The sequence below is a fragment of the Mesoplodon mirus genome (genome assembly GCF_964341445.2).
Source record: "Mesoplodon mirus genome assembly, chromosome: 10".
NCBI lineage: Eukaryota > Metazoa > Chordata > Mammalia > Artiodactyla > Ziphiidae > Mesoplodon > Mesoplodon mirus.
This window is the reverse complement of record NC_138986.1, coordinates 32,427,404-32,444,366: the sequence shown is the minus strand read 5'-3', so window position 1 is coordinate 32,444,366 and position 16,963 is coordinate 32,427,404. Positions and strand designations below refer to the sequence as shown.

Sequence of the window (16,963 nt, the reverse complement as noted above, 5' to 3'; positions counted from 1 at the left end):
AATAAAAGACACATTTTTCATTTTCACCAAGAACTTTATTGACAACGTATTCACCCATTTTTTCCACTACCTTCTGCCATTTTTCAGGCAACTTCGTAATTCAGTCTTCCCAAAACTTAATTATCTTTTTGAGCAAAGAACTGTTCCAGGTGCCTTTTACAGTCTTCCAGTGAATTGAAATTTTTTCCATTAAAAGAATTTTGTAAAGACCTAAAAAATGGAAATCTGAAGGTTCAATGTCTGGTGAATACAGCAGAGGAATCAGAACTTCCCAACCAAGCTGTTAACAGTTTTTGCCTGGTCATCAAAGAAACATGCAGTCTTGCGTTATCCTGATGGAAGATTATGTGTTTTCTGTTGACTAATTCTGGACGCTTTTCATCGAGTGCTGCTTTCAGTTGGTCTAATTGGGGGCAGTACTTGTTGAAATTAATCATTTGGTTTTCCAGAAGGAGCTCATAATAGAGGACTCCCTTCCAGTCCCACCATATATACATCACCTTCTTTGGATGAAGACTGGCCCTTGGTGTGGTTGGTGGTGGTTCATTTCACTTGCCCCATGATCTCTTCTGTTCCACATTATTGTACAGTATCCACTTCTCATTGCCTATCACAGTGTGTTTCAAAAACGGAATGTTTTCTTTAAGTTTAAGAAGAGAATCACATGCAGAAATATGGTCAAGGTTTTTTTCGCTTAACTTATGTGGAACCCAAACATCAAAGTGATAAACATAACCAAGCTGGTGCAAATGATTTTCAATGCTTGATTTGATATTTGATATTTTGGGTATGTCAGCTATCTCCCACCTGGTATAATGTTGATTGTTCTCAATTAATATCTCAACTTGATCGCTGTCAGCTTCAGCTGGTCTCATGGAGCATCGTCCAGTGAGAAATCTCCAGTCCAAAACTTCACAAACCACTGGATTTTTTTTTTGCCTCTCACTGTTGTGGCCTCTCCCGTTGCAGAGCACAGGCTCCAGATGCACAGGCTCAGCGGCCATGGCTCACGGGCCCAGCCGCTCCGCGGCATGCGGGATCTTCCCGGACCGGGGCACGAACCCGTGTTCCCTGCATCGGCAGGCGGACTCTCAACCACTGCGCCACCAGGGAAGCCCCACAAACCACTTTTGACATGTTCGATCAGTCACAGCACTTTCTCCATACACTGCACAAATCTTTTTTTGCATTTTGGTTGCGCTTTACCTTTCTTGAAAAAGTAAAGCATAATATGCCAAAAATGTTGCTTTTTTTCTTCCATCTTCAGTATTAAAATGGCTACACAAAAATTCACCAATTCTGATAAGTCTTTTTTTAAATGCATGCTAATATGACAGCTGTCACATAAAATCTAACAAAATTGTTTTGAAATAAGTTAAAGACAACTAAGTGCTACCAGAGCCATCTTATGGGAAAAACCAAACAAACCTTTTGGCCAACCCAATACTTCTCTACTGTACATTTCTTCTTTGGTTAATCCTTTTGCCTCTTACTGCATGTTTAGTTACCTGATAGTCAAAAATACATAATAGAAAAAATTTAATATTTGAAAAAGTAGAGTGTTTCCAGACTTTTATTTAACAGTATCATCATCTTTTAAAACTAGTACTAAATTTTGGAAGACAATTTGTCAGACTATCAAAATTTAATGTATCAATGTCAATATCCTAATAGTGATTTTATCTTGTAGTTTTGCAAAATAATACCATTGGGAAAAACTGGGCAAAGTGTACAAGGGATCTCCCTGTGTATTATTACTCACAACTGCATGCGAAGCTACAGTCACCTCAATAAAAATTTCAGTTAAATTCAATTTTTTAAAAAAGGTACACTGAGAACTTGACATACCAGATCTCAGCTTTGGAGGAAAATAAATACATTGTAGAAAGAAAAATGTAGCAAATACATTATTGTCGGGTTTCTTAAAAATTTAACATGCCTTCCCCACCTGGTGGCTTCACTTCTGGATGCCACATAGAAGCTACATAAGAGCACCAGAATGCACAGACATGGTATCGGTTACAGTATGTTTAAAATAATAAACCTTGGAAACAAATATTGGTTAAATAAATTATGGTACACTCATGCTACAGCTACAATGCAACAGTCATAAAAATATTACTATTAAGATGGAAAGATTTATAAGACATGAAGTTAAAGACCAAAGAAGAATGTTTCAGAATCGTACATATCTATGTTGTGCCTTTTATGTGGCAAAATAAAACAAAACCAAAAACTTGATACATGTATATATACAAATATAGATACATGTGGGAATACTTGGAACATCTAGGAAGGTTACCCATTAACATGATTAGTCAGGAAAAGGAATGAAATGTGAGGGGAGTTGCTTGAGGGGATCTGTAACTGTTCTTCTGTATTCTGGTGTATTCTCTGAAGTTTTCACAGTGTGCAGGTATTCATATATTAATTATGTTATTTACTTGATGAAAATGTTCAGAATCATCTCATTATTTTAGATTTCAGTATTTCTGGAATTTGTGACATTTTGAAAGAGGGTTGGATCAAAGGTTACCATTTCACTGTTGAAGTGTGAACAGAGTCCTAGGGGAAAACCTTTAGAAGTAGAGACTTTAGACATATTTTTAATTTTGTAGAACCTTCTTTTTCTGTTTATACATGTTGATTGAAAAATTGGATTTTTTTTCCCTATTCTGATCCAAGACATTTGACTCTTACGGCCTTAAATTTTTGCTTTTTTTTTTTTTTGGCTTTTTAATAGGCCCCTTAGAATTAATGGAAGCCTCGGAACACGGTGGATGCTCAACCCCAGGATGTAAAGGGATTGGCCATTTTAAGAGAGCAAGACACCTGGGCCCTCACAGGTATGTGGTGCTGCCACTCAGGTGGAGATTCCTTATGTGGTCAGAGGGTGCCTGTCCCTTGTATGTGGAAGATAATGATTTCCATGTATACTAAATAGATATTAACTAATTCTGCATTCAGATCCATATTAAATGTGGTTACCATGGTGACCATGTAAAAATGAAGAGTGTGTCTGTAGTTAAATTTGCCTGGGAAAGAATGCGTTCATGATTTAAAATAGATTTCCTCTAGGTACTTGGCTTTTCTTGGCAACCTGATTAGTTTTATAGATACTGAACTGAGATAGTCATTTTGTGTTGATTATTAATAATGAGAAGAGGGCAGGCCTTGTTGAAAGTATTTGGTAGAATATTCTATGATTGGGTGACTCAACAATTTGAATAACGAGAGGTGAGATTATTGTAGATTACACAAAAGGCACAAATATTAATAGACAAACATCAGAATACATTGTCAAAAATTAAAGTTTTTCAATATTTTTCTCTCACATCTAAGTAACTTAAAAGAAAGAAACCAAATTTGTACATTTGAAATTTGATGTATTGTTTAGGCAATTTGGGGTCTTTGTAGACATGTTAAAATATTACTGAAATAGTAAGAAATTTCTGTGATTTAGCTGGGATTTTTAGAGGACAGAGGCATCACCTAATTCACGTACACATTAAAATAATAATTTGTCAGTATAAGTATTCTAACTGTATGTTAATTGGATGGCCCAGTAATAATAATGATTCCTTGTTTACCTAGTTTATACAGGTTGTGAACCTAGGTCTTTAAAAAATCTGAAGATTTCACTACCTGTTCCTCTAAGAATTAATAGGAATTGTTAAATTGGTGTGATTATTTTATCTTTATATAATTTCCTCTTTCTTAAATCTCTGCAGCCTCAAATGCTGCTTATCTTCCTTTTGCAACACTCCTGCCAAGTTTTTTTTGTTTTGTTTTGTTTTGTTTTTGCGGTACACGGGCCTCTCACTGTTGTGGCCTCTCCCGTTGCGGAGCACAGGCTCCGGACGCGCAGGCTCAGCGGCCATGGCTCACGGGCCCAGCCGCTCCGCGGCATGTGGGATCTTCCCGGACCGGGGCACGAACCCGCGTCCCCTGCATTGGCAGGCAGACTCTCAACCACTGCACCACTAGGGAAGCCCATGCCAAGTTTTTTTATGGGGTTCAGTGTGTTCCAGAGTAAAAGTCTGTGCGTAGACAGAATAATGATTCCATTTGCAAATATCCATTTAAAAATCCTTTTCATGGCTTGTATGACTGCAAACCAAAAGTTGTATGATTAAAGGGACATAAAAATACTGCATCTTAGAAGTGATTCAGTATTGGCAAGTGAAAGCAGCTGGATTACTTTTAGGCATTACAGTAGTATCTCCCTTACCCACCTTATCCCTGTGGGGGATGTGTCCCAAGATCCCCAGTGGATGCCTGAAATCTCAGATAGTACCGAACCCTATATGTACTATGTTTTTTCCTATACATACATACCTGTGATAAAATTGAATTTATAAATTAGGCAGAGTAAGAGATTGGCACCAATAATAATAAAATAGAACAATTCTAACAATATATTATATTAAAAGTTATGTGAGTGTGGTCTCTCTCTCTCTAAACATCTCATTGTACAAATTTACTGCCTTTTCCATTTTAACTCAATGCTTATTACACACTAACTTTCGCGGTCTGAGGTGTGACAGCAGTAGTAACACGGATGTCTTTTTCCTCCTTCAGAATTTCACAGATAGAAGATTCGTTCTTACTGTAGAGTTTAGCAACCTCAGCATATGATCTTTTTCTTTCTTCGTGAAGTCGAGAACTGTCACTTCTTCACCTAAGGAAGCACTTCGCGGCTTCTCTTTGGTGTACCTGGATTGCCAGCATCACTACTGTTGCACTTTGGGCTGTTATTAAGTACAGTAAGCGTGGCTTAACACAAGCCCTGTGATACCTCGACAGTGGATCCGATAACCTAGGTGGCTACTAAGTGACTAACGGGCGGGATACACTGGACTAAGGGGTGATTTGCTCCCTGGCAGGTCAGAGTAGGACAGCGTGAGATTTCGTCACGCTACTCAGAATGGCGCACAGTTTAAAACCTATGAACTGTTTATTTCTGGAATTTTTCGTTTAATATTTTCGTACCTTGGTTGACCTCGGATAAGTGAAACCACAGAAAGCAAAACCACGGATAGGGAGTGACTACTGTATATAAGTCCAGAAACTCATTAGTATGCTAAATTTCCATTATATATCTATAAATTCTTTCACTTAGTAAATATATTTGAGCAGTGGGTTTTTTTTTTCAGTAAGATTTATTGAGCATTTGTTTACTCTCCCTGAGCTTTGCACTAATTGTTTTAACATGTATTAGATAACCTTCAAGTGACCCTATAATATAGAACTATTATTTCCTCCATTTTTTTGATGAAGCCACCATGGCACTCTAGAGGTTTTTCTAGCTTGCCTACTTGACTAATGGTGAGGGGGGAGCCAGGAATGGTGCCCAGTCTAACTGTGCCCTTGACCACCCCCCCCTCACTGACTTTCAGGGCACGGCTTTCTGAATTAGTCACAGATCCAGCCTTCAAAGAACTCAGGGACTAATGGACCTATAAAAGCTGTACATAATTTTATTAAAATATAAGATACAAAACAGTAACTAATATTGAAACTTTGACATATGTGCCTCTCTACTGTACAACCTCAAGATGTTCATTGAACCAAAGGCACTTTGCTCAAATTATGAAGGAAAAAAAGAAATCTTAAAAATGGGTGAATACTGACATTATGTTTTTGGGGGTACAATGAAAAATTTACAAATAATTTTTTTTTTGGTCTTCTGGGAAGAAAATCCACCTTGTAACAATGTCCATAATCTCTTTAGGAGTGCTGTAGGTCTGAGCAGAGAGGTTTGCCTGTCACAGCAAGGTCTGTGGTGACAGTCCTGTCCCCTGCCTGATGGCACCAGCCATTCATTAAGACTGCCTTTCCCTAAGTGTGCTGTGGATCTCTGAGGGTCTTTCACCTGGTCCACACCCATTTCACAAAGTTTCAGTGACTGCCTCTGGAGTCTTTTTTCAAAGATGCAGTGTTGTATTTGCTAAATGAAGGGAGAAATTATGGGGAGAATCATGAAAGATGTTATGGAGAAATGTGATCCAAAAAAAAAAAAATCTATTAGTATAATTGGAACCATAGTGGAGAATGACTCATTGTTTTCTGGAATGAGAGAGGAAGAAGTATACCTCATGGCTTAGAAGCCATGCATTGATAAAGAAGTTGTGTTCATTTCCTTGTCACGTATCAGACATAACCGGCAGATCTGTATATAACTCTGGGGCAGGGATGCGATCCAGAGAACTAGTGTCAGCTCCTGCCCGTGTCCTATATTCCCTTCTTTTCAGCCCTCTCAGCTGGCTTTTCTTAGTCTCCCTGAATATGCTGTTCTCTTTTCAGCACTCAGAGCTCTTTATCTGGCGGGATATTAATCCTTACCAGTCACAGCCTGTTTTCCATTTCCTTGGTAGACTTGTGGAAGGGCTGCTGCATCATGGCTGTTCTTTAAAAGGTTCATTTCACTGGCGCTTATTTTTGTCCTTACTGAGAATGCTGTGCTTAGGAAAACAATGAGAAAATTCTCTTTGGATTAATCTACTGAGAAACCATATAAATCAAAACATGCATTCTTTGCTTAGATAACAAGGAAAGTTGCGCTTTTGGAACGAATAATCAATTTTATGAACATGTAAGCAAAAGCCTGTGTTTTGACTAGCATGTGTTGTTAGAGTCTCCAGAAATTACAATAGTTGAATTTGATCTAAGAAGTGTTAGAAACAGAAATGTGTTCTCAACAATGAAATGTCAGAATGTGATGTTTTTCAATGTTGAAATGTAAACAATCAGTGAGGGAGTTGGATGTGGATGTGGTGTTCTCATTTCTAGGGATGTTCAGGAGCCAGATGACTTAATTCTGTCTCTAGCAAGGCAGCATTAATATTGGTTGTGTCATGGTGTTTCCCTTTGTTGATTCATTCGTTTGGCCTACCGAGAGGTCATAATGGGAGGAGATTAAAGGATAACTAAAGTTATATAAAATGAAATGTTCTACGTATCTAATGCCTTCAGAAGTAATTGTTTCCTATGTAAGATTTTATCTTGGTGAAATTAAGTAAGAAAAGAAAAAAACAGAGAGTACTTCGTGCAACCTTAAAGGATATTTATAAAGTCCGTGGAGAGTTTTAAAAAATTAGTAACTCTGGATTCATACCTGCAAACTATAGTCATCATATTCGTTCCACATCCATCCATTCATGGAACAAACACTTACTGAGTGTCTGTTGTAGGCAGATACTGGGTTAGGTGATGGGCTGTACAGAGGAGAGGGCCCCTACTTCTAAGGAGAACAGGGTGGTACAAACAGATTTTTGGAGAGGCATGAAAGAGTAGCACTCGGAGAGAAGCATCAGCTTTTCCTGAGGGAAGCAGAGAGCCTCCATAAATGGGGCATATTATGGAGTTTTTAATGCTATTATTTATTTTTGCTGATGGTCTTTTACACAGTAGAGGTTAAGTGTTACTCTTCGCCTTTTAAAATAATAATCCTAGGCAAGATGTTTTTTGTGGCTTCCTATTTGTGAGGCACTTAGATCTGTTATCTCATTTAATTCTCTCAGCAGTTCTATAAAGCTGGCACTGTTCTAATCTCTGTTTTACAGAAGTGGGAGGAGAGATTTAGAATGCTTGAGAAAGTGCCCAGGATCAGAGAGTGACAGACCCAGGATTGAGCCCAGGCTTTTTTTTTTTTTTTTGGCGGTACGTGGGCCTCTCACTGTTGTGGCCTCTCCCGTTGCAGAGCACAGGCTCTGGACGCAAGGCTCAGCAGCCATGGCTCACGGGCCTAGCCGCTCCACGGCATGTGGGATCTTCCCGGACCGGGGCATGAACCCGTGTCCCCTGCATAGGCAGGCGGACTCTCAACCACTGCGCCACCAGGGAAGCCCCAGCCCGGGCTTTTAAGGCACTTAACCACTAGACTCTCATGCAAAGCACAGTGGCTGGACAGAGCATGTATTTTATAGGTTCTTGTCTCGACAGAGTGTGAGAATGGTTATGTGAGCGCTTAGAAAACTGAAGACATTGTCCTGTTGTTTAAATAAGTGTATTTATAACTAAAAGGGTTTTAAAGGTGGCAGTGGAAAGCAGTGAACATGGCAGTTTTTCCACCTTTCCTAATAAGCTGGACCAGTCTTTACAAGGAAAAACTGCGTCCTTACAGTGGCCAGTGGGACAAGTATGTGTATATATAGCAGATATGGAATTATTTGCTAATAGAACAGCATGCACCCTAATCAAGTCCTTACAGTAGAGAGCTGTAATCCTGTGTGAATCTGTTCCCCTGCCTTCTGAAGAACTGCGTAATGGTAGAGTTGTGTGTACATGTATACATGCGTGTGCCCATGACTAAGTACACATATTGTGCCATGAGCCATGCCTTTCTTATGTTTTGTTACTAGAAACTTAGTAGACGAGGAACTAGAAATGATTATAAGCCTAATGAGAACCCACTTTTTCTACAGAAATTTGATCAGCACTGCTGTGTTTATAAAGTCATTCACTTTTAAAACTGCATATGAATTTTAGAAACTTAAAAGTGAGGAAATTGGCCCAGAAAGGTTAAGTACTGCCTCAGTTCATATTAGCTACATGACAGTAGCATCTTGCTAGAAGGTGGTACTCTCAGATGGGTCACGGATTAGGCATAAGGAAATTGCAAGGTACTTTTTGCCAGTGTAGTGTAACAATTAGGAGACAGCCAGCGTTCGTACTCTAATGGGATGATACTAAGAAAGTTCCCTTTTTTTTTTTTTGTTTTTTCCTGTACGCGGGCTTCTCACTGTTGTGGCCTCTCTCGTTGCGGAGCACAGGCTCCGGACGCGCAGGCTCAGCGGCCATGGCTCACGGGCCCAGCCGCTCCGTGGCACGTGGGGTCCTCCCGGACCGGGGCACGAACCCGTGTCCCCTGCATTGGCAGGCGGACCCTCAACCACTGCGCCACCAGGGAAGCTCGCAAGTTCCCTTTTTAAAGCCTCAGTTTCAACATCTCTAAACTGAGCATTAGAATAGGAGTGACTTCCCAGGAGTTAGATGAGGTGATGCAAGTAAAGCGCGCAGCCCGGGTAACGCACTCAGTCTGTGGTAATGTTTGTCGTTGTCATCTTCATTTTACAAATGAGAAAACGGAGTCCTCCAAGTTGTGCCTGCTCGTTGTGGATAAAGCTGCAGAGCACATCTAGAACCAGGTTCCTGATATCCGTCTGGGGCATTGCCCATCCCTCTGTGTACACTTCATTTGCATTTTGTGGCATCTTCTTTTTTTTTTTTTAATCACCTCCTACTGTGGGAACCAGCTGGCTTCCCTTTCTGCCCCAGAGTAGTTGTAAGAATAGGAGGTGTGTAAACCCATTTGAGTTTTCTCAGGGTTCAGAAGAAGAGAAGGTGTTAGCACAAAATCTGTAACTGATCAACATGTGGTTGCCTTGATTGATCATCCTGGCCCATTAGTAAATCTTTGCTTGGAAGGCTGTGATTGTTTCCCCTACTTCAGGATGAGAATTTGAAATTACCCTCTGGCCCTAGCAATCCAGAAAAGGGGGATATTTAGGTGGCAAGTCTCATTCTGGTCTGCAGTCTTGCCTCTCTCCGAGCCACCCAGATTTACATATGGTGATCTAGAGAGACATATTCTTCCTTTACTTAATCAACAAACAGATGAAGGGGCTCCCTCATGGAGCTTATAATATAAGCCTTCTACACTGTAACTGTTCACTATCGTGTGTAGTTGGAGACCCAGCCCATCTAAAAATCCAAGAATCTTCCCTGTATTGGAGTGGCACTTGGGGTTAGGATCAGGACCTTCATTTTCTTTACTTTCTTCATATCCAATAAATTCCAGAGTGAACGTACAGTTACTCAGTAATCGTAAAGCCAGCTGTTTAATGGTGAGTCAAAACATTTGATGATGGCGATATTCTAGGAAGAGCAGCATACTGTCCGTCAAAAGAAACCAAAAAAAATATATTTGGATTTTTTTCCTGCTACCACACGATTTAAGTAGATAAATTTGCAATAGAAATACATCCACAATTTGAGGAAGAAAGAATAGAATAGAGTCAAAGATGACCACGATCTGAGTTGGTTAATATATTTCCTTTATCAGAAACCAAGAATCAAGAACAGGAAGAGGAGGTAGTTGTGTTTCTTATCCTTTTTCTTTTTCTTTTCCAGGGGAAGGGAGTTTATTAAAGATGAATTTGGTTTAAACACGTTTATTATAAGACAGTCCTAAGACATTTACATTTTGCCTGAAACCAAGATCAGGGTTAGGCAGGGCTCCACCTCCCTTAGGGGAACCACAGGATCCCCTTCCTCGGGCCTGTGGGCAGAAGACCTAAATGTAGCCCAGCAGATGCTGCCATCGGGGGCTTCCATCACGAGGGGCGATGTGAAGGTAGATCGGACTTATTTGCAGCCTCCGTGGAATGGAGCACTGGGTGAGGTATGGAAGTGGCTAGGGTCTGAGAAGAGGGATGAGTGCTGTTGCCCAGCAGCCTCATCCTGTGCAGATCATTTTGGAGGGGCAGGTGCTGCTTGGACCCTGCTTCCGGCCCGAGCTCGATTGTCCAGCCTTCCTGCTGAGCTGTCCAGTGCCCTTGCAATAAGTTCATTTCTGCTCAAGATAGAATTGGTTGTTGTCACTCATATCTGTGAACACTGATTAGTACAAATATCCCATGAAGGATCCCATGAAGTACTTGAAAGGTATTGTTCAAAAAAAAAAAATCGTAGTTGGCAGCGGATTTTCTTTCACATCATTGTTAAATGAGTAAAATGAAATAAGATAGTATGTCCATTCTGAATAGGATGGATAAAATAGTATGCTCGTTTTGCTGAGCTACTTCACTGCTATGTGACCATGGGCAAGCAGCATCTCTGTTTGGATGTCTAATAAACATTCCATGATGCCTGATCTTGCCCCCAAATCTTCTTCCCTCTAGTCATTCTCATCTCAGAAAAAGAAAAAGGCATCCCTATTACCACCCAGTTCTTCAAGCCAAAAACCTTGAATACTTCCTTTATATCATTCCCTATCTCCAGCCCATCTACAGGAGGGATCTCAAAGGATACATGATGGTCCTCTTTATCCCCATCCCAACCACACAAATTCAAGTCACTACTGTATCTTTACTCTTACATAATTTCTCTTCCATTTCTGCTGCCTTGACATCTTCTCTCCACAAAGAATCCTGAGTGATTATTCTTAGTTGTAAATCAAACCATATCATTTCTTTATTCAAAGGTCCTCCAATGGCTACAAATTGAGCCTAAAATAAAAATATGAACTGGTGACTGTGACCTGCTAGGACCTACATAATACTTCCCTGCCTGCTTCTACACCATCTCCTGCCCTTGATCACTTCACTCTAGCCTAGCTGGTCTGTCTTTCCCTTACTCGTGCCTGGCTTTCCCTATGTTGTATTACTCTTCCCATTTCCTGGAATGCCTTCTTCAGAGAAGCCCTTCCTCACCACCCCCCTCGCAGCCCCGCAGTCTCTCTTAACATTATATTCTGGCTTTTGTCACTATGTGGGGTTGTCCAGTTTATTTGTGTAAATCATGTATAGCCCATCCCCTTCTAGAATATCAGCTCCATGAGAGCAGACAGCTTGTCTTTTTCATTTTGACTGTGTTTCCTATGGCTAGAAAGGTAATTAGCACATCGTAGTCACTTAATAAATACTTGTCGATCAAATGAATGAAATAATTCAAGAGTGAAGTTATCTAACCGTTTTAAACTTAGTTTGTCACATGAAAAGCCTTCCTTGTGGGTTACTGTAAAGATTAAGTAAAATACTGAATGTAAAATACTTAGCATGGTGTTCTATATATAGTAAATGCTCCATAAATATCACTGGTTTTGTTTTTGTTATTGTTGGGTTAACATTATATACATTTATGTCAACACATGATCAAATGTTATTTACTTTCCTCTTTTGCATAGATATCAAAGTAGCATGTAAATAAAGAAAATAAAGATTGTACTTTTGCTTACAAGGTATCTGTGATAAATTTTATAGACCATTATCAGAATCACTTGGGAGCATTTGCAGATTCTTCTCTCCTCCCAGGAGGATGTGTCAGATTCTCTTGGTAGAGGGCAGAAAATCAGTGTTTAAAAATTTTCCCTAGGTGATTATCAACATTCCAAATAGTACATAACCTGAGGAAAAGAATATGCAAGACACTAATATAATTTACCTAAGTCCCAGTCATTTGCAGATTCCAGGAGGCTTCCTAAAAACCAAGGGGCAAGATAGGGAGTTAGTTGGAGGGGTTGATTATGTATTGAGATAGAGGCTGCCCAGTTTTTCTGGGGACTGGAAAGCTGAGGCCCAGGCACAGGAGTATGCTGACTTAATGCTGAATTAACAGTTAGTGACCTAGATTCCCTTTGCTTGGATAACAGGAATGATCCCCACATGCAATCTGAGAGACGAACCAGTGGTCACAGATAGAAGGGAAGGGAGCTAGCTGAGTCATTATCCAAGTTGGCTTCTGGTCCGTTTTCATATTAGGGATGGGAATAGCTACAGATTGATTTTTTTTTTCTAGGATATCAGGTATACATATGGGCCTGGAGACAGGAAATGGGGGGAACCTCCTTCCTTTGGAGGGTAGCAGCTGTTATAAAGGAAATTAAACAGTTTGTGATGGCCCTGGGCCTGGAAGATCACTTTAGGAAGGGATCTGCTCCATCTGTCAATCACTCTGTCTCTGTCCCACCTCTATCACCCACCCTCTTATGTTAATAAGCATTTCTCTCTTGGGCTGATGGTTCCTAGAGTTATGCACAGGCTCTGCCCTTGGACAACACAGGAGGGAGTCCTTCGGTGACCATCGCACACTTCCAAAGACTGCATTTAAAAATCGAATGCAAAGACATATTTTCTATCAGAATATACTTAAATTATGTTTGTTTGTTTTAATTAATTAATTTATTTATTTATTTATTTTTGGCTGTGTTGGGTCTTCGTTTCTGTGCGAGGGCTTTCTCTAGTTGCGGCAAGCAGGGGCCACTCTTCATCGCGGTGCACGGGCCTCTCACTATCGCGGCCTCTCTTGTTGCGGAGCACAGGCTCCAGACGCACAGGCTCAGTAGTTGTGGCTCACGGGCCTAGTTGCTCCACGGCATGTGGGATCTTCCCAGACCAGGGCTCGAATCTGTGTCCCCTGCATTGGCAGGCCGATTCTCAACCACTGCGCCACCAGGGAAGCCCTTAAATTATGTTTTAAAGATAAAATATTTCATACTGTATGTTTAATCTATGTATATATATCCAGTTAAATTTTTGCATTTTATATTTTTAGCTTGTCATTTTAATTGGAAGAAGTAATTATGCTCTAACAGGAATGTTCTTTTCTTTCGTTTTTTTAAAATTTTTAATGTTTTAGTGCTGCCACCTGTCCCTATTCAGAAATCAATTTGAATAAAGACCGAATTTTCCCAGACCGCTTAAGTGGTGAGATGCCTGCGGCTAGTCCATCATTTCCAAGAAGTAAAAGGGCAGACACAAATGAAATCTCTTCATCTCCTGAAACCAGGTAATTAAAGTGGTAATATTAGTGTTATTTAGAGGTACTGTAGTTGGAAGATTTTTTTTCCTTAGGTGATTTATGTTCTGTAGTGATGTCTTCTAGTACATTATTGAAAATGCACCTGAATTAACATGAGGCCGATGGTACTTATAAAAGCGTGTCCAAATCAGGCAGGATATCGTATTACTTGTTCATCTTTTAGTTGAACTTGCTTGATGTTAGAAGTTTGGAAATCCCCATTTTATTTCATGCCAATTCATACACTGAATGAACGGATCAATATTTGTATAAAAGCATCCTTTACAAAGAAGATGGTAGATTCCCTGTGAAGAATGGGCATTATTTTTTTTTAGTGCTCATTATATGCCAAGTACTTGCATCTACATTATTTCATTTAATATTTAGGATATTTGTTGTACTGTATGCTCAGTCATTTGGTTTTGATATCACTTGTAGAGCTGAGTTGGAATGTTTTAACCTCCATGGATTATTAAGTAAAGAACCAAGTTTTGTTTGATGTTTTAAGTAAATGGGCTCTGCCTTTATATTAACTAAAGATATTACTAAAAGAAAACATTAATAGAAAGATGATCCTTAGCACTTAGGTTTTGGGGCTTTCTTTTGTGGAGAGTTTTTAAAATCTAAGACAATGTAGTTCTTTGATTATTTTAATATTTTGTAACTTTTGTTCTCATGGATGAACCAAGTGAACATTTGAATTAATAAATCTGATTCTTGGACTTCCCTGGTGGCCCAGTGGTTAAGAATCCACCTGCCAATGCAGGGGACACGGGTTCGATCCCTAGTCCGGGAGGATCCCACATGCCATGGAGCAGCTAAGCCCGTGCACCACAACTACTAAGCCTGCACTCTAGAGCCCTCGAGCCACAACTACTGAGCCTGTGTGCTGCAACTACTGAAGCCCGCACACCGTAGAGCCCGTGCTCCACAACAAGAGAAGCCACCGCAATGAGAAGCACATGCACCACAACAAAGAGTAGCCCCTCCTTGCCGCAACTAGAGAAAAAAGCCCGCGCACAGCAATGAAGACCCAATGCAGCCAAAAATTAATTAATTAATTAATTAAAAAATTTTTTTTTTAATCTTATTCTCAGCTCACAGCAGTGTTATTGGAGTAATGGTATTTAAAGTATCAAAATCCTTAGAGAAAAGCAGTTTCACCCTATGGATCGGGGAGAGCTGTAACTTCTTTAATTATCAACAACGATTTTTTTTTTTTTTTTTTTTGGCTGCATTGGGTCTTCGTTGCTGTGCATGGGCTTTCTCTAGTCGCGGCTAGCGGGGGCTACTCTTCATTGCGGGGCGCAGGCTTCTCATTATGGTGGCTTCTCTTGTTATGGAGCACGGGCTCTAGGCGCGCGGGCTTCAGTAGTTGTGGCTCGAGGGCTCTAGAGCGCAGGCTCAGTAGTTGTGGCTCACGGGCTTAGTTGCTCCACAGCATGTGGGATCTTCCCAGACCAGGGATTGAATCTGTGTCCCCTGCATTGGCAGGCAGATTCTTAACTGCTACACCACCAGGGAAGTCCCTGATGCTTTGTTTTTAATCCTCAAAACCATGACTAATGTAACATAAATTCATTTACCCAACTCAGTGCCCTGTAATGAGGGCATATCACTTGAGGAAATTTACTTTAAGACAAATAAAGTACTAATTCACATAGTAATAATTACAGAAACAGAGTTCATTGACTCACAAGGAGGTAAGGATCCCTGAAGTTTAGATTTCAAAAGCTGAGATATTGTTTAAAATTTTAACAGGATACTCTGAGGGACTGGCAGTTTCATCTCACAGGCTTTTCACTAACTTTCTGGGCTCTGGCTGGATACCTGGGTCCAGTTTCCTCACAGCAGAAAGACCTAGTTGGTTTAGATGATTTTTGCGGTCCTTTTTAACTCGACATATTTGTAAGAAAAGAGTAATTTTTTTCCTTTCAGTTTTATTGAGATATAATTGACATATAGCACTGTGTAAGTTTAAGGTGTACAACATAATCACTTGGCTTACATATATTGTGAAATGATTACCACAGTAAATGAACATCCATCACCTCACGTACGTCCAAAAAAAAAGAAAAAAATGTTTTTTTCCTTGTGATGAGAACTTTTAGAACCTACTTTCTTAGCAGCTTTCAAATATACCATCCAGCAGTGTTAACTGTAATCATCATGCTGTACATCTTTAGGACTTACTTATTTTATAACCGGAAGTTTGTACCTTTTAACCGCCTTCCTCCAATTCCCCCTCCCCCATCCCCTGCCTCTGGTAACCACAAGTCTGATCTCTAGAAAAGAGTGACGTTTATAGTGGCTCTAATGATTCCAGGGATCCGTCTTCTGTGAGGATGTGAGCATGGTTCTTCACGTCATCACCTGTCATTAAGGAGACAGTCTTAGAGATTTTAAGGTTTCTATCGTAACCCATGGCACATGTTTGATATCTAAATAATTTTTGCATAGATTTTTAGCCCATACTGTCTTTTGATTCAGTGAATTCTAACCTGCCATTACTTCTCTGTGAATTAATATTTACACTTATTTGTGTTAAAGTTAAATTGCTTCAGGGGTACCAGGATTTGGTAAATGAGCGTTATGTTATTCATGGTTTTGAAGACTTTGTTCAGATTTCTTCTCGTCTTCAACTTCCCAGGTTAACTATTTTTATTTTATTTATTTATTCTGACTCATTTATTTATTTATTTTGAGGCTAGTAGTAACCGGAGAGATTTGATTAGGTATACGTTGTTGAAGGAAACATGAGGGAGACAATCCAGACTTTGGATTTTCCAGACATTTTAATGATCCCAGACTTTTTAAGGTGAACATTTTTGACCGAGATTTTTTTTTGCTTTACTTTTTATGCTAAGTATTTTTAAGAAATGATTACAGACCTCATGATATTTCAATCTAAGCACTTCATTATGCATAAAAACATTTCCAAAATAACATCGATTTATTTACTTTTCTAAATATAGATTTTATTCTTTTAAATTTTTAAAAATTGGCTTCAGATTATTTTTTTTTCTTCTCCAGGCAGTCACTGGTTCTCAACAACAATCAAAATGATACATGGTATTTTAGATATAAATGATCATGGGGTAGCAACACAGCAGATGTTAACAAATGAAAGGTTGTTAACCAAGAAGCCTCATCTTACAGCTTGAGGATGGTTGATTTAATGTAGAATTAATAGAGTTGAAGTTATCTGGCTTCTTTGCTGTGAGTGAATCTGTATGAACATATTTAATTATTTTTTTCTTTTTTAAAATTAAAAAAAAATTTTTATTGAAGTATAGTTGATTTACAATGTTGTGTTAGTTTCAGGTGTATAGCAAAGTGATTCAGTTATACATAGATCCACTCTTCTTTAGACTCTTTTCCCATATAGGCCATTTCAGAGTATTGAGTGGAGTTCCCTGTGCTGTACAGTAGGTTGTTATTA

General features: G+C 39.5%; 1 protein-coding gene across 7 annotated transcripts in view; it reads left to right on the top strand.

Moving 5' to 3' along the window:
• Window positions 1-16,963, top strand: part of L3MBTL3 (L3MBTL histone methyl-lysine binding protein 3) — a 126,725-nt gene that overhangs the window by 76,413 nt on the left and 33,349 nt on the right. For all 7 annotated transcript variants that reach the window (XM_082633266.1, XM_082633271.1, XM_082633270.1 and 4 more), the window contains 2 exons: window positions 2,744-2,846; window positions 13,360-13,509. In XM_082633266.1, coding sequence (XP_082489392.1) covers window positions 2,744-2,846; window positions 13,360-13,509 — 253 coding nt within the window. The remainder of the gene's footprint in view (window positions 1-2,743; window positions 2,847-13,359; window positions 13,510-16,963) is intronic.